General features: G+C 38.8%; 1 protein-coding gene across 1 annotated transcript in view; it reads right to left on the bottom strand.

Moving 5' to 3' along the window:
- Nucleotides 1-18,797, bottom strand: part of Map3k2 (mitogen-activated protein kinase kinase kinase 2) — a 67,492-nt gene that overhangs the window by 32,088 nt on the left and 16,607 nt on the right. Inside the window, exon 2 of the mRNA XM_034517968.2 lies at nt 258-327. Coding sequence (XP_034373859.1) covers nt 258-261 — 4 coding nt within the window. The 5' untranslated portion in view covers nt 262-327. The remainder of the gene's footprint in view (nt 1-257; nt 328-18,797) is intronic.

Raw genomic sequence — 18,797 nt, forward strand, 5'->3', positions numbered from 1 at the left:
AACTACTTTGTTTCATGTTAGTTTTGGTGGTACCTGTTACTGAACCCAAGGCCTCACAGATGCTTAACTATTCAAGCATTCTACTACTCCCTAATGCTTCAAGTCCATTAAGTAAAATGTTAACTAAATCTGTATCACACATGACATAAATCTCCTGTATCATAAATTTCTATATAAAGTTTATTATAAGATAAATATTTTATTCATCCTATTCTTTAATTATAATTTTTTAAAAAATGCTTTTAGCTTAAACTTACCCATTATGGCGACCAGCTCAATAATTTGAAAATTAAGAAAATGGTTCTCCCATCAACATTCTTTATTCCCCTAAAAGGTAAGACAAACACATTAATTAGTAAGAACTAGAAGAGAAGAGGCAACCACAAATATAAATGTGTGTGTGAGTATAAATAACACTAATGAGGGATATGTGTATGTGTGTAGACAGTAAAAATAATGTATAAGTTTTTCAGAATATGTAATACTAGGAGCTGAACATGTAGGTACCGTTCCCTAACACACTCAACTCTTAACATTCAAGAAGAAAAGCAGGCAATCAGCAACAGACATACTGTTTCTATAAACAGCTTAGACAAAATGAGCCCTTACCACAACCCTCCTTAAAACTCAGCTCCTGGGTGCCATTTTGTAATCAGGCCTTTCTAACAATATGCAGTCTTCCTGCCATATTAATTTTTTCTATGAAAACAACAGGAAAATAATACATTGTTAAAATAAAAAATACATAAAGAATAACTGTAACACTGGGCAGTAGAGGCGCATCACTTTAATACCAACACTCAGGAGACAAGGCAGGATCAAAGAAAAGGAATAATTATAACTGTTGCTCAGCAATATATATAGTATAGATGTAAGGAAGAAAGACACAAGTATGTGTGTATACTCCTGTAACTACAATGGTATCAACCCAACTACAGTGTCTTGAGTTATAAAGATATTCACTGTAATCCCCAGATGAACCACTAAAAAGTAAATCTAAAATAGTGTAAGAGAGTCAAAAACATAAAATAGCACACTACAGAACACACACAAAAGGTAATAATGGAGAAAATGAGGGAGATGGCTATAGAGATGGTTTAGTGGTGAAGAATATTTCCTTTTCTTGTAAAGGACCCCGGTTCAATTCCCAACAGCCATATGGTGGCTCATAACCATCCACAACTCCAGATCCAGAGGATATGACACCTTCTTCTGACCTCCCTAGGGACCAGACATACATACGGTACACATAATACATACACACATACATATATAATACATACATGCAGGGAAAAACTCTCATACATGAAATCAATAAATCTTTTTAAAAATATTTAAAGGATTTCATACTGAGATATATCCAATAAAAACAAAGCTCAACACACAAGAATGAATACAACAAACTGTATTAATGGAGTAAAGGATAAAATCCACATCACATGAAGATCTCAAATTCATCCCCTCTAGCATAGAATACCAACACTGGCTTGCTTCTTTGTTTTGTTTCAGTTGTTTTAACTCATTTCTAATCAGTTCTATCTGTGTGCATTAACAAATAATATTATGGAAAAGAAAATCAATTCTACTGTAATAATACCATAAAAAAGAAAAGTGCTTAGAAATATACTTAATAAACTCAAAGCTTGTATAGTAAAAACTACAAAACACTGCTGAATGAATTAAAACCAGAAGTGGTGGTACACACCTCTAATCCCAGCACTGGGAGGCAGAGGTGGGCATAACTTTGAGCTCAAGTCCAGTCTGGTCTACTGAGTGAGTTATAGGACAGACAGGGCTACATAGAGAGACCCTGTCTTGAAAAACCAAAGCAAACAAGCAAGCAAACAAACAAAATAGTCATCTATAGATTCGATGCAATCTCTATCAAAATTCTAATATCTTTTTCCAAAAGTGGAAAAGCTGATTCTCAAATTTATAAGGCACTCCCAATGGGCCAAAAAATATAAAATAAAACAAAATAAACAAATAATGAAGAAGAAAAGAAGGTAGGGGATGTACACTTGCTATCTTTAAACTCATTACTATAATCAAATTGGTTCTCCAATGGATGGAGAACCAGCACAGGATAAAAGTAGGTGGAGGAGGACCAAGTCCAAAAATAACCCAGCACCCAGGATCAGATGAATTTTGGTAGAGATGTCATACAATTCAATGTACAAGCTGATTGAATACAATCTTACAAGTGAGCATATGTGTTTCTTTATAGCCTTAGATTAAGCCAGTTTCTTAAGTTTCAAACCATACCGTAATCACAAATCATTAATATCATACAACAATACAATGATAAGCAATAAAAGAAAAATAAATTACACTTCATCAAATTTTTTTAAAGTTGTACGGTGAAGGACATGAAATATAACTCCAAAAATGGGAGAAAATACAAATTACATATAATAATTTCTGATAAAGGTCTACTGACTAGATTATATTAAAAATTATTATAACTCAACAATAAGACAATCCAATTATAGGATGGTCAAAAGGTTTCAGTAGAGATTTCTTTCCAAAGAGGATACACAGGAGCAAAACCATTCAGGATAATGCTCAATGTCCTGAGTTATGGCGGGGACTGCAGACGAGTACCACAGGGCCAGACCACTTCAGTAGGACAAACATGAGCTAAAAGACAGTAGCAAGTGGCCTGAAAATGTGGACAGTAGAAAACCACCATCTCCATTTTTACACATATTTACAAAGACCTGAAAACAGAACACACAATAGCCTGTAAACTTGGCCAGGGAGACAGTCCAATCAATAAAGTACTTGCCACACAAGCATGAGAACCTGAGTTCAATTCCAACAACTCACATACAAAGCTAGACATGGTGGTGTGCACTTGTAAGCCAGGTCCTAAGGAGGCCAAGAAGGGCAGATATTTGGGGTTTGCTGGCCAGCCAGCCTAGCCTAATCTAAGAGCCCAGGCCCAAGTGAGAGACTGTCTCCGAAGAAAGAAACTGGGGATGGGAGAGAGGGGAGGGGAGGGAAAGGGGCAGTAAAAGGAAAAGAAACAAAATCAGTAGACAGAGGAGGAAGAATACCCAAGGCTGATCTCTATTCTCCACACATGCACACAAACACATATACTCACTTTAACACATACACATAATTTTTAAAAATATATTATGGGACTACACAAGCATGAAGAACCTTGCTAGAATGAGTTTCCTCTAGTCAAATATGGAATAATGATGGATTGATTATAGCCCACTAAAAAAGGAAACAGAAGCAATGAACCAACAATTGAAAGAAAATAAAGCTTCTCTTACAGCATATCAAATTTAAAAAAAAAAAAACTATAATAAATGTAATACAATCAAAATGACACCAGTTGGAAATTATCAATAGTAATAATTCACTATCAGTGTCATTCAGTGACTCTCCGAATCAAAGGGTCAAGGCCAGGAATAGTGGTGAACACATGTAATCCTAACATTTAGGAGGGGGTAACAGTAAGACCAAAAGTTCAAGCCCAGCCTGGATCATCTGAAACAATAATAAACAAAATTTCAATTTTTTAAAAGGGAAGGATTTTAAAACAGAGGCTTTACTTTATCAAAAACTCCCTGTTTTTCCAATCACACACAGTTAAAATTTTATAACATCCTTCATTCCCGATTCCTTCATCTTCCATTCCATTTCATCAGCAAATCTCCATCACTTGGGTATAAGCCACGTTGTGAATTACCTAAATAATTTTTGTCCAGCTAACCTGTTGAATTATATGCCAACATATAATTCATTTTCTAAACAGCAATGAAAGCATCTTTTTCAAAATTAAAAAAGCCAGGTATGGCAACACACACCATTAATCCCAGCATGGAGGGTAGAAGCAGGAAGATCTGAGTTCAAGTTCAAGGTCTACATGGCAAGTTCCAGGCCAATGAAAGCCTGCCTTCGAAAATTAAAATAATTAATACAAAATTAAATCAAAATGTTAATGTTCTTTTTCTGCTTAGAAGCAATGAGTGGTTTCTCATCACGATTTGAATAAACTCAAAAGTCTTTGACAAAATCTCCTGTAACTATATAATCGTATCTTTCTCTAAGTCTTGACTAAGTTATCTTACAACAAATAAATTATAAAAATAAATAAAACATTTTTTAAAAGCACTATTACTACTAAAGCACTACTACCACCACCACCATCAAGATTAGCACTGTAATATAAAACACAAAATCCCCCACTTAAAAAAGAAGGCTGTGCGGTGTCTGATTCCCTATCGGCTGCATTGCTACCCTTCACACCTCAGGACAGGCTGCAGGATTAGGCTACAACCTTCAGAGAGTAAACACACTCCTTTCTGTGGTGGTCTTGGTCATACACAAGTTTCTAAAAGGCAGTGGAGAGTACTACTAGGCACAACATAACCTCAATGCAGACAAGTGAGCTGCAGAAATTCATTGCTACTCTGAAGCCCCCAAGAGAGTAGATAACCTGGACACTGAGCATTTCACAAGAGCTTGGGCCTGGATAAAGTAAACCTCAAGGCACCTCCTTTGTAATACTTTGGTGCTGCTGAACTGAAGAGTCACTGCTTCTTGTTAGGAGGTTTGTTTCATTTCCCATTTCTTCCAATTCCATACTCCAAGCACTGAGAATTTCAAGTAGAATGTACTGAATAATGAAGTAGATTTCAGGAGTGGGTTTAGGTTGTTCTGCATCATTTCCACATTCAATTTAAAATTCTTCCTTTATAACCTTTATTGGGTGATTTTTGTTTTAGTTTTGTTAACTAAATTAACATGACTTGATATTCCTGCTCCTGGGGAAGTCATATATAAAAGCATGAGAGTCCTAACACACAATCTAATCAGTATTAAACCTTAAACAAACTTAGAGGGGCATTTAAATATGGTGTTGGTCTGGCCTCGTGCCACAAGCCTTTAATCGCAGAGGAAGGCAGATCTCTATGAGCTTGGGCTAGCCTGGTCTACATAGCAAGTACCAGGACTGCCAGGGCTACATAATAAAAAGAGACCCCATTTCAAAAACCAAGCATAAGATTTTACATATATAATTATACACACACACACACACACACAAGCACAGACATACACAAGGTACCATCGCAATATTAAGAGTATGTAGAGCAGTTTACAATACTACTCTTGTAGAGAAAGAGCAGTCATGTTCTTGGTTGGCCTTTGAATGATAGTACACTCCCATCCAGCTTATTGATGATTGGTTTGTAAAAAAGCTGGATGCTGTGGTTCTGCCCAGTATGCTGCAGGCCCTGGGACAGCTCCACTGCTTTTTGACCTAGCATTTACTGAAGGTGAAATGAAATATGAAAATACAAGTATAATTCTTAAGTACAATTCATAATGAAAGCAAGCAACATTTTGTATCTGGAAAAGCACTGTCCTAAAATATGGCTCTGCTTCAAAGATTCCAGTGGTCATAGAAACAACTATTATTTCAATAAACCTGGGGTGTCAGGTGCCACTGCCCTGAAGTAGAACTTCAGATAGTACCTAATTTGTTATATATAATTAACCAATGTGTAAGCGAAATGAATAAGTCTACTAAAGCTTTCACAAGAATGCTGAATTCCAGTTTTACCAGCCACAAGTATGACAGAATTGCAACCTCTATGTTTAGGTTATGATCCACCTATTTGGACACTTAGCAAAAAGATATCTACTGTTCAACATTTAAAATGCACTTATTACTTACTTTATCAAGTGACCTTTCCTGAAGCCATACTGTAGTGAGTTATGTCTTTAAGTGTACTACTGTGTCAGAACCTCAACAATACATACGAAAGTTAGAAAGATTAGGTACCAAACTACTCAGCACAATACTTGTATATTTTTAGGATCCTAGGAAACTGAGAACACCCTAGAGCTTATGTGGTGTATTCCTTCAGTCATTTCTAACACTGCAGGCCTTCGTTCTCACTCTGTGTTTATATCTCCCACAGTCATACACATACATATCAGGTTTGTTCAGCCATTGATCTTTTTTTTTTACCAAGCTCTATGCTGATTATTTAATGACTTTTTATGCCTTATTTTGTGCTGTTATGTGAAGCCTCCATTCCAAAAATCTAGTTTGTTACAGAAATATATATCATATAAAATATATTCAACTTAGTAGATACTTTAAAGGTACAAATGAAATGCAGCTAAATAATTTATTTTATTTTTTAAGATTATAATTACATCATTTATCTCTTCCCTTTCCTCTCTCCAAACCTTCCTGTGTACCCACAACACATACCTTTTGAAATTCATGGACTTCTAAAAGTAAGTGTGTGTGTTGTGTGTGTGTGTGTGTGTGTGTGTGTGTGTGTGTGTTCCTAAAAACAACCTGAATGACTGAATGACCGTTTGGTATTGAAAAGCTATTGGGATTGAGACTGACCTAAGACTTTCTCAGAGGCCCTGATGAAAGGGCAAAGGGAATGTTACTCTGAATCTCTGTCCAGGAGTAGACCTGGCAAGGCTAGTCTGGGGCTAGAGGCAGTGCCTCAAAGGATTCAAAGGTTGTAGTTTCTGGGGACCTGCCCAATGGGCTGTGGTAATCAGTCCTAAGACCACTGTCCTCTGCAAAATAGTATATAAGGTACAGTAGTTCTTAATAAACTTGCTTGGTAGAAGATACAGCTTGTGAAAGTCCTTCCACCCCAGCTTTCCAGTCTTCTTTATCTTCTCATCTCTTGGACATCCCACTTAGGACCCTGTCACTAAAGAACCACTGCTGGTCCATGTCAGATAACTAATTGCTATACTCCTCCCTGAGAAAGACTAGCTCTTTTACTCTCAGCATTCCTTAGTTGCCTGTTCTTTGTGTAAAGTTGAGGCCTTCTAACTCCCTCCTTAAACATGTCTATTAGTGTTGTGTTTGAGCAGCTTTGGTGCTGAGACTTTTTGCATGTAACTTCTGGCATTTCTAGGAGACACAAACAGTAAACTCCCTGTTCTCTGGCTCTTACAATATTTCAGCCCTGATCTTCCATTGTGCAATGTTCCAAGCCTTAGGTACAGGAGTTCTTTTGTAGATGTATCCATTGGCACTGGGGCTCTACAACTCTGTAAGCTGATTGGTTGTGGTATTCTGTAAGAATAGTCTCCATCTGTTAAAAAGAGAAATTCCCTTGATGAGGACTGAGGACTACACTTATTTGTGGCTAGGACAAATGTTTAGAATGTAGTTAGGGATTGTGCTGGTTTAACAGAGTGGCAATTTAGGTTTTCCTCCAAGATCTAGAATTTCACTAGCCCTGAGTAGTTAGCTAGGTTTCCAGTACTAGACATGAATTGCCTTTTATTGAGTTGGTCTTCAGCCCAATTAGAGCACTGCTGGTTACCACCAAGCTATGTGTGCCACACTGTATTCTTAGGTTATCATACCGTACTAGTCACTTTTGTGATTCATAGACATCTGAAGCTAAACAATTCTTAATCAAAAAATTTGAAATTCTTATTAATGTTTCCATACTATCAGAAGTTGTTTTTCCAACTTATTTGTTTGAATTATGATTTTTCTCCTTCTTTCCCCAACCTCTCCTAAAAAGAAAGGAAGGAAGGGAGAGAGGGATGGAGGGAGGTCCTACAAATAAACAGATATCTAATAGCTATGTAATTTAGTAACTGTATACTTGATAATTTGTTTTATTATATAAATCAATAAAACAGTGATATGTGTTTTTCTTTTCTTTTTTTTTTTCTTTTTTTTTTTTTTTTTGGTTTTTCGAGACAGGGTTTCTCTGTGTAGCCCTGGCTGTCCTGGAACTCACTCTGTAGACCAGGCTGGCCTCGAACTTAGAGATCCGCCTGCCTCTGCCTCCCAAGTGCTGGGATTAAAGGCGTGCGCCACCACTGCCCGGATATGTGTTTTTCAACACTATATTTATACTTCCTGGGAGTATGATTATAGTTCGGTGGGAGAAATAACTTATCAGTATTCACCAACTTGTAAAAACTAAGTTCAAGTATTTAGACATTAAAAAAAAAAAAAACCAATGAAATGCTGTTTAAATATTAGTAACAGAAAACAGAATATCCATTAGCACTTGAACAGCAATGCCCCACTCTCCACACCTCATCCTAGTCTGCTTCAGAGTCTGTTCTGCACTGCTGTGACATGTGCACACCATCTGACGCTTCGTTTTACACAACTGCTCTTCTCATCCTATCAGACTTCTTTGAGGAGCAACAACATCCTTTCCTATAATAACAACCACTATCACCTACAAGCCAACTGACAATCCCTTAATTTACCTCTAATGTCTAGTTGGAATTCAGTGTAACCAACAGAATAAAGATAAAAGAGAATCTTAGACAAAATACCAGAAATGGAAAACTTGGTCAAAGACACTTTTAAATATAAAAAATCCAGGCACAAGATATCCAGAAAATCTGACACACTATGGAAGACAAAAATATAGGAATAACAGCAATAGAGGAAGAAGAGAAACACTGGTTAAAGAAAGACATAGAAATTATTTTCAACAAAATTATAGAAGAAAATCTCTCTGACTTAAGAAGGTGTCAATTAAAGTACAAGAAACATACAGAACATCAAACAGACTTGGCCAGAAAAAAAATCCCCATAACACATAATAATCAAATACTAAATGTACTGAACAAAGAAAGAACATTAGAAACTGGAAGGGGAAAAGACCAAATAATATATAACGGAAAACCTATTAAAGTAACACCTGAGTTTTTAACACAGACTCTAAAAGTTAGAAGGGTCTAGGCAGGTGTCCAACAAATTCTAAGAGACCACAGATGCCAGTCCAGGCTACTATCCCCAGGAAAACTTTCTATTATAGTAGATGGAGAAAGAGAGGTATTCCACAATAAAACCAACTTTAAGCAGTTCTAGCAATCTACAAATCCAGCGCTACAGAAGCCTCTAGAAAAACTTCAACCTGCAGAGGCTAAACACACCCAAGAAAACACAAGTAATAAATTATCTCAAACCAGCTAATCAAAAGAAGGGAAGAAAAAAACCCATACCACAACAAACAACAAAATAATGCAAATCAACAAACACTGCTCACTGATAATTCTCAACAACAATGGTGGTCTCAATTCCCCAATAAAAAGACATAGACTAACAGACTCAATATGAAAATAGGATCCATCCTTCTATATCCAAGAAACACACCTTTAACATCAACAGAATTCATTCTTCTGCTGAATCCAAGAAACACACCTTAACATTAAGGATAGATATCACCTCAGAGTAAAAGGATAAGATATTCTAAGTAAACAGGCCTAAGAACCAAACCAGAGTAGTCATTTTAACATCTCACAAATCAATCCAAAACTAATCAGAAGAGAAAGAGGTCACTACATACTCAGAGAAAAAAATCCAACAAGAGGGTATTGCAATTCTTAAAATCTATGCACCAAATACACAAGAGCATCCAACTTCATAAAAGAAACACTACTACAGCTTAAATCACATATAGACTCTCACATAGTGAAAGTGGGTAACTTCAATAACCCATCCTCCTCAATAGAAAGGTCATCTAGACAAAAACTAAACAGAGAAATGCTGGAGCTAACTGACATTATAAACCAAATGGACATAGCTATTATTTACAGAACACACAAACACAAAAGAATATACCTTCTTTTCAGCATTACATGGATTGAACACATACTTGGATACAGAGCAAGTTACAACAGATAACAAGAATTTGAAATGACACTATGCATTCTATCTGGCCACCATGAATTACAGCTGGATATCAGTAACAACAGAAACAAAAGAAAGTTTACAAACTCATGGAAACTAAGTGACTCACTACTAAATAAAAAATGAGTCAGGGAAGAAATTTAAACACTTTCTAGAGTTGAATGAAAGTGAAAACACAACATATTTAAACTTATGAGAGTAAATGAAGGTGGTTCTAAGAGGCAAGTTCACAGTACTAAGTGCCTACAAAAGGGAAAAGGAAAGGAGGGGGAAGGAGAGGGAAGGAGAGGGAAAGAAGGAGAAGGAGGGGAAAGGAGGGGGAAGGAGGGGGGAGGAGGGGGAAGGAGGGGGAAGGAGGGGGGAGAAAGAGGAGAAAGGAGGGAGAAGGAGGGGGAAGAAGGGAAAAAGGGGGAAAGGAGGGGAAAGAGGGGAAACGGGGGAGGAGGGAGGAGGAGAAAGGAGGGAAAAGGAGGGGGAAGGAGGGAAAAGGAGGGGGAAGGAGGGGGGAGGGGAAAGAAGGGGGAAAGAGGGGGAGGAGGGGGAAAGAGGGGGGAGGAGGGGGAAAGAGGGGGAGGAAGGGAAAGGAGGGAAAAAGAGGGAGAAGGAGGGGGAAAGAACAGGAAGGGAAAGGGGAAAGGGGAAAGGGGAAAGGGGAAAGGGGAAAGAAGGGGAAAGGGGAAAGAAGGGGAAAGGGGAAAGGGGAAAGGGGAAAGAAGGGGAAAGAAGGGGAAAGGGGAAAGGGGAAAGGGGAAAGGGGAAAAAGGGGAAAGGGGAAAGGGGAAAAAGGGGAAAGGGGAAAGGGGAAAGGGGAAAGGGGAAAGGGGAAAGGGAAAGGGGAAAGGGGAAAGGGGAAAGGGGAAAGGGGAAAGGGGAAAGGGGAAAGGGGGAAAGGGGAAAGGGGAAAGGGGAAAGGGGAAAGGGGAAAGGGGAAAGGGGGAAAGGGGAAAGGGGAAAGGGGAAAGGGGAAAGGGGAAAGGGGAAAGGGGAAAGGGGAAAGGGGAAAGGGGAAAGGGGAAAGGGGAAAGGGGAAAGGGGAAAGGGGAAAGGGGGAAAGGGGAAAGGGGAGAAAGGGGAAAGGGGAGAAAGGGGAAAGGGGAAAGGGGAAAGGGGAAAGGGAAAGGGGAAAGGGGAAAGGGGAAAGGGGAAAGGGGAAAGGGGAAAGGGGAAAGGGGAAAGGGGAAAGGGGAAAGGGGAAAGGGAAAGGGGAAAGGGGAAAGGGAAAGGGGAAGGGGAAAGGGGAAAGGGAAAGGGGAAAGGGGAAAGGGGAAAGGGGAAAGGGGAAAGGGGAAAGGGGAAAGGGGAAAGGGAAAAGGGAAAAGGGGAAAGGGGAAAGGGGAAAGGGGAAAGGGGAAAGGGGAAAGGGGAAAGGGGAAAGGGGAAAGGGGAAAGGGGAAAGGGGAAAGGGAAAGGGGAAAGGGGAAAGGGGAAAGGGGAAAGGGGAAAGGGGAAAGGGGAAAGGGGAAAGGGGAAAGGGGAAAGGGGAAAGGGGAAAGGGGAAATGGGAAAGGGTAAAGGGGAAAGGGGAAAGGGGAAAAGAAGGGAAAGGGGAAAAGGGGAAAAAGGGGAAAGGGGAAAGGGGAAAGGGGAAAGGGGAAAGGGGAAAGGGGAAAGGGGAAAGGGAAAAGAAGGGAAAAGGGAAAAGACGGGAAAAGAAGGGAAAAGGGAAAAGACGGGAAAAGGGAAAAGGGAAAAGGGAAAAGAAGGGAAAAGGGAAAAGAAGGGAAAAGGGAAAAGGGAAAAGGGAAAAGGGAAAAGGGAAAAGGGAAAAAAGGGAAAAGGGAAAAAAGGGAAAAGGGAAAAGGGAAAAGGGAAAAGGGAAAAGGGAAAAGGGAAAAGGGAAAAAAGGGAAAAGGGAAAAAAGGGAAAAGGGAAAAAAGGGAAAAGGGAAAAAAGGGAAAAGGGAAAAAAGGGAAAAGGGAAAAGGGAAAAGAAGGGAAAAGGGAAAAGAAGGGAAAAGGGAAAAGAAGGGAAAAGGGAAAAGAAGGGAAAAGGGAAAAGAAGGGAAAAGGGAAAAGGGAAAAAAAGGGAAAAGGGAAAAAAAGGGAAAAGGGAAAAAAAAGGGAAAAGGGAAAAAAAGGGAAAAGGGAAAAAAAGGGAAAAGGGAAAAGGGAAAAGGGAAAAGGGAAAAGGGAAAAGGGAAAAGGGAAAAGGGAAAAGGGAAAAGGGAAAAGGGAAAAGGGAAAAGGGAAAAGGGAAAGGGAAAGGGAAAGGGAAAGGAGATCTCCTATTAGTAACACACCTCATATTAGTAACAGCACACCTGAAAACTGGGGGGAGGGGGGAGGAGAAATAACACAAAAAGGAGTAGAAGACAATAAATAGTCAAACTCAAGGCTGAACTCAGTAAAATAGAAACAAACAATATGAGGAAGCAAGGAAACAAGGAACTAGTTCTTAGAGAAAAGTAATAGAAGACAAAACCTTAGCCAAAGTAACTCAGAGGCAGAGAGAGAAGATCCAAAGGAAAGGGGGAAGTGACAACAGACACTGAGGAGAGATGCAGAGATTTATATGCACATACTTAAAAAGCCTGCACTCCACCAAACTGGAATGTCCAAAATGGCTAATTTTTCAATATATAACACCTACCAAAGTTAAATCAAGATCAGATAAGTGATTTAAGCAGACCTATGATCCTTAATGAAATAGAATCAGTAATTAAAAGTCTCCCAACCAAAAAGCCCAGAGCCAGATAGTTTTAGAGAAGAATTCTACCAGATTTTCAAAGAAGAGTTAACCCTCAATACTCCTCAAATTATTCGAAGGAACACTTTGCAATTCTTTGTACAAGGCCACATTTACTCTTATACCTAAACCATATAAAGACCCAACATGCAAAGAGAATTACAAACCATTTTCCCTTTTGACCATAAAATGCAAAAAAAAAAAAAAAAACCTCAATAAAATACTTGCAAACCAAATCCAAGAACACATCGAAAAGACTACCCACCATGATCATGTAAGCTTCGTCCCAGAAATGGTTCAAGATATATAAAGCCATAAATGTAATCCACCATATAAACAGACTGAAAGATAAAAACCACATAATCATCCTTGGATGCAGAAACTTTAAGACACTGAACAAAGAAATTGAAGAAAATATCAGAAAATGCAAAGATCTCCCAGGCTCATGGTTCTGTAAGATTAATATAGTGAAAATGGTTACCTTACCAGAAGGAAACTACAGGTTCAATGTAATCCCCATGAAAGTTCCAACACAATTCTTCACAGATCTCCACATGACAATTTTCAACTTCATATGAAAACACAAAATACTAAAGACAGCTTAAACAATCCTGAATAATAAAGAACTGCTAGAGGTATCACTATCTCTGATCTCAAATTGTGCTACAAAGGTAACAAAAATGACCGAGTACTGGCTTAACAACAGACAAGTTTATCAATGGAATCGAACTGAAGACCCAGGCATAAGTGCACACAGCTACAGACTCCTGATTTTTTTGTAAGAAGCCAGAAATATATACTGAAAAAAGTCATCCAATTAGACCAGCACACAGCATTTTCAACAAATGGTGCTGGTGTAACTAAACGGCTGGATACAGAAGTTTGCAAGTAGATCCAAATTCATGACCCTGCACAAAAATCAACTCCAAATGGATCAAGGACCAAATGAATCATTGGTCTCATAAGGGAACTATGTAAAATGAAATACACTGAACCTAATAGAAGAAGAAGAAGTGGGGAATTGTCTTGAACTCATTAGCACAAGCACTAAGACCAACAATTAATAAATAGGACCTCAGGAAACTGAAGGTTTCTCTACAGAAAAGGGCATTTTCCATACATTTGGACATTTGGAGATAGTGGCAGGCCACAAGATGGGGAAAGATTTTTACCAACTACATATCCAATAGAAGGCTAATATCTAAAATAGGTAAAGAACTCAACAAAACTGAACATCAAAAAAACAAATAACCCATTTGAAAGTGGAGTACAGATCTAAACAGAGATGAAACACAAACAGCTGAGAAGCACTTGAAGAACTTTTCAACATCCTTAGTCATCAGGGAAATGTAAATAGAAACTACTTTGAGATTTCATTTTACACCAGTCAGAACGGCCACCAAAAAAGACAGCTCATCCTGTCAAGGATGTGTGGAGTAAGAACAGTCATCCATTGCTGGTAGGAGTGCAAACTTGTACAGTCACTATGAAAATTAGTGTGGTGGTGCCTTAGAACGCAGCCTCAAACTATACCACTCTGAATGACTTTGGACATATGTACAGAGTTATAAACCCTGACTGTTGTCTCAGGGTATTTCTGTGAGTTATCTTTAAAAAAGGAGTAATTCATAAATGTTTTACCAATGTTCACTGATAGTAATTAAAATAATGGCTCTTAATGTCCCTCATACAGAAAATGAGGACAGGAATTATATCCACTTCATGACTGTTGTAAGAATTAATGAAAATCTTATTTGTAAAATATTTAAAATACCAAATCATAATGCATACATAAAAAAAAACTAAGTTATTAGTTCAGCATTTGGATCTATCGCTCTCAGAGTCCACTCACTCACTCACACTACAACGCCTTTTGCTCATTTAGTTGTTCTAGCAATATTTAATACATGTCTCTGCTGCACCATAATCCTGCCCTCAGTAATCTCCCATATTTAAAAATGAAAAACAAAGCCAGGCATGGCGGCACAGACCTTTAATCCCAGCACTTGGGAAGCAGAGGCAGGTAGATCTCTGTGAACTGAAAACCAGTCTAGTTTGCATACTAAGTTTCAGGCCAACCAGGGGTACATAGTGAGATTCTGTCTCAAAAAAAAAAAAAAGAAGGAGGAGGAGGAGGAAGGAGAGAGGAGGAGGAAGAAGAGGAGGAAGAGGAGGAGGAGGAAGAGGAGGAGGGGGAGGAAGAGGAGGAGGAGGGAGGAGAAGAAGAAGGAGAGAGGAGGAAGAGGAAGAGGAAGAAGAAGAAGAAGAGGGAGGAGGAGGAAGAGGAGGAAGAAGAGGAGGGGGGAAGGAAGAGGAAGAGGAGGAGGAAGGGGAGGAGGAAGAAGGAGAGAGGATGAGGAGGAAGAGGAGTAAGAAGAAGATGAGGAAGATGAGGAGGAGGAGGAGGAGGAAGAAGATGAGGAAAATGAGGATGAGGAGGCAGAGGAGGAAGAGGATGAAGAAGATGAGGAAGATGAGGAGGAGGAGGAGGAGGAGGAAACAAAATAAAAAACAAAAACAAAAAAACTAATAATGCTGGGTGGTACTTTAATCCCAGCACTCAGGAGGCAGAGGCAGGCAGATCTCTTGAGTTTGAGGCCAGCTTGGTCTACAGAGGGAGTTCAAGGACAACCAGGGCTACAGAGAAACCCTGTCTCAAACAACTGCCCCCAAATAAAAACAAGAAAAGCTAATAAAAATTTTAAAATATTAAAAAAAACTAAATTACAAAATTTAATTATATCTTTTTAAAAGTGTAAAATTAATCTTTTTAAAATTCTAAAATGGGGCCAGCATGATGGCTCAGTAATTAGAGGTGCTTACTCAAGCCTTAAGACCTGAGTTCAATTTCTGGAATCCAAATGGTAGAAGGAGTGAACCAATCCCCACATCTATCCTCTGACCTACATAACACAAACATATATACACACACTGATAAAGCCATGGAGTGCGCATACCGACACATATACATACACATATACATACATGCATGCATATATACATGCATACATAGACATACACACAATAAAGCACATTTCTTAAGTAAAAAAAATTCTAACATATTTCCAAAGTATAAAAGTAATATTTACAAGGCCAATAAAATGGCTCAGTAGTTAGAGGTACCATAAGACCTCAATTCAATTCCTATAACCCACATAAAGGTGGAATGAGAGAACTAATTCCATACAATTGTCCAGATGTCCACATGCACCATGGCATGTGCACTCACAGACACATGATACATATACACAATAACCTAACAAATCCTTTTTAAAATAATATTTATGCCAGGCAGTGGTAAGTTCACCTTTAATCCTAGAACTCAGGAGGCAGAGGCAGAAGATCTCTGTGAGTTTAAGGACAGCCTGGTCTATGGACAGGACATCTAAGGCTACACAAAGAAAACCCTGTTTCTAAATAAATAAATAAATAAATAAATAAATAAATAAATAAATAAATAGATAAATAGATAAATAAATAAAAAGTTAATAACATTGACACCCTAACACTGGCCTAATAAAACAGTACCTGGTCCCACTTATTTTGCTGGTAGAAGTTTAATACTTTCTGTCATTTATTTTTTTTAAACGTACTTATCTTATGTGCTTTGCCTGCATGTATGTATGTGCACTGAATGTATGCCTGGTGTCCTGAGGGATCTGAAGTCACCAGATCCTCCGGCACTGGGGATATGTATGATTGTGAGCTACCATGTAGGTGCTGAGAACCAAACCCAGGTCCTCTGCAAAAGCAATGGGTTCCTAACCACTCCAACTCCTGTGCTGCTCCTTATGTAAGTCCCAAGTAATACCAAAAGCTGTACTGTTCCATCAAAACTCAGAAGACCATTACAAAACCTCAATCTCCAACAAAAACCTGTGACTTACTACTAACATACTACCTGCTTCTTCCCAAAATACTTGCTAGATCCGATCCTGGGCTACCTTTCTACCACCCCAAGTGCCCATCTCCAGCTCCTCTTTAGTAATCCTTACTAAACACATAAAATATGTGAAAGAAATGGTCTCTCTGCATATGAGAAAACATACAGTATTTGTCTAAGTCAAGCTTATCTCACTTTCACAATGGTCTCCAGTTGAGTCCATTTACTGCAAATGATGTAATTTTCTTTATGGATGAATAAAACTCCGAATGAAACACTATCATCACCCCCAGAAAAGGAAAAAAAATTTTCAATTAACCTTACTGCTACTTTTTGTCTCTCATGCTGGGACATGCTCTTCCAATATGGAATTAATTTTTCTTGGCCAAACTGAGGTTATTATCTATTAACACTGCTTCCATTAAGTGATGTTGACATTTAAGTATACTTCATTGCTAAAATATTAATACTACTACTGATATCATAATTATATTTAAATACTTACCTTTTTGCTATGAGCTTTTAGAATATAATGTTTTATATTAAAGATTCCTATGGCATGTTGTAAATATTTCATTGAATCACACCCATTTTTTTTTCTTTTTTTTTTTTTTTTTTTTTTTTTTTTTTTGGTTTTTTGAGACAGGGTTTCTCTGTATAGCCTTGGCTGTCCTGGAACTCACTCTGTAGACCAGGCTGGCCTCGAACTCAGAGATCCGCCTGCCTCTGCCTCCTAAGTGCTGGGATTAAAGGCGTGCGCCACCACCGCCCGGCTAATCACACCCATTTTTACACATGCAGGGAAATCATACATTCCAGTTTGCTAATGCCGGTTCCAGTTCATTTTTGTTAAATAAGGATAATTCTTTTAGCATTTATCGATCAGTATGCCACAGTATGCATAAGCTATCCATAAATGATGTCTATATTTGATCATCTCTAGACATGACAGTGGGGGAGACTCATTACCTGGAAACATCAGGCAGCATGTCAAGCAGTCCACACCATCACTCAACCCTTACCACTCTCAATGACTTGCTATGTTTCTTGCTATCTCTCTTGTCCACCTTTCCATATGTTCTCACAGGCTATATATTTCATATATTTGAAACTCTTCAAATATATGGACTTCATATGATATTCTTAGCTCCACTCATGTCTTATCTTTTCACCTCTCCCTTCAAAATGTGCCCTACTTCTCTTTCTTGCCATTACTACTGTAATAACCACTGGTAATAAAGCTATGGCACTTATTCTACCATTGCCTGTAGGGTAAAAAGTCCAAGTTCACTTCCACCCATCAGTCCCTGAGATCACTCCAAGCTCAGGACTTGAAATCCCACCAGTACCTACCCTGGAAATCTCCATCCCACAAGAACCCCTTAGAAAGCCTGCCTCTCACTCAGTTCTCCCCACCTGAGCACAGGTGGCCACCTTTGTGACTTTCCCAATAAATCACTTGTAATAGGTTTGTTGTGCAGTGTGACTTTGTGGTAAGCCTGAGCTCCAGACTGGCAAGATAACCTTCTCTTCAGACCTGCAACACTTCCTCTGGGGAAACTTTCCCCTCAGAGCTGTAACACAGTGCTGACACTGCTAAACACTTTTCACAACAATATAAAGTAGACAAAAACCAGGTGTGGAAAGATTAAGCAATTGGGATTACCAAATAGTATGGGCAAAGACTGCAAACTCCCACAACTTCCATATCTTCCTTTGTGGAGTTTTTCACCCTCCCTTGACTGTTAAGAGTAGTGGTACTAGGCTAGCTTGATTAATTCAAACTACATTTCCCAATATCCTATTCCAGATTACTGTTGGCCAAAAGAGCACATTCCTCTCAAAAACATGACTAGACAGAGATTGAGAGCTGTAAACAGATTACACCATATCTCTGGTATCCCTCCCTCACATATGGCTCTTCTTCCAAATCCAAATCCATCACTAAAAGCTTCACAGAGCCAAATGAAGGGGTGGCTGTGCAGAAGCATCTCAGGACATCCCTCCAGCTCCTCCAGGTGGCCCCACAGGTTCACCTATCATCTGTGCTGAACCACTGTTTCAGACAAGTTGCTGAGTGGCTTTTCTCAAATCTGCCTCACACAGTGGGGTTTCTGAGGCTCTCCCACAACCACCTCGCTCTTACTCCTTCCTGAAACCTTACTCCACATAGAGCTGGACTTCTTGATAATGCTTTCACATGGTACAAGCATTGATTCTTCTCCCAATCTACTCACCAACAAATGTCTGCAACTTTCCCTTCTGAGACTTTTTCATATCCAAATGTTTTAGGGTGCTTGGTCTTCCCTAGCCTCCAATCAAATCACTTCTGCAATGCCCATTTTGCTTCCAAAGAAGCCACTTCTCCCTACTTTCTCCTCTTATTGAAAAAAAAAAAAGGGGGGGTGGGGGAGATTTAGTGGTGAGAATACCAGTTAGTGTAGCTACCAGATTTACAACTGTCAATGAGGCAAAATTAGCAATAAATGCAAAATTCACATAAGGGAACTTTTGCATCTTGGTTAAAAATAGAAAGACAGAAAAGGAATA

Source organism: Arvicanthis niloticus, chromosome 14 (genome assembly GCF_011762505.2).
Source record: "Arvicanthis niloticus isolate mArvNil1 chromosome 14, mArvNil1.pat.X, whole genome shotgun sequence".
Lineage (NCBI taxonomy): Eukaryota > Metazoa > Chordata > Mammalia > Rodentia > Muridae > Arvicanthis > Arvicanthis niloticus.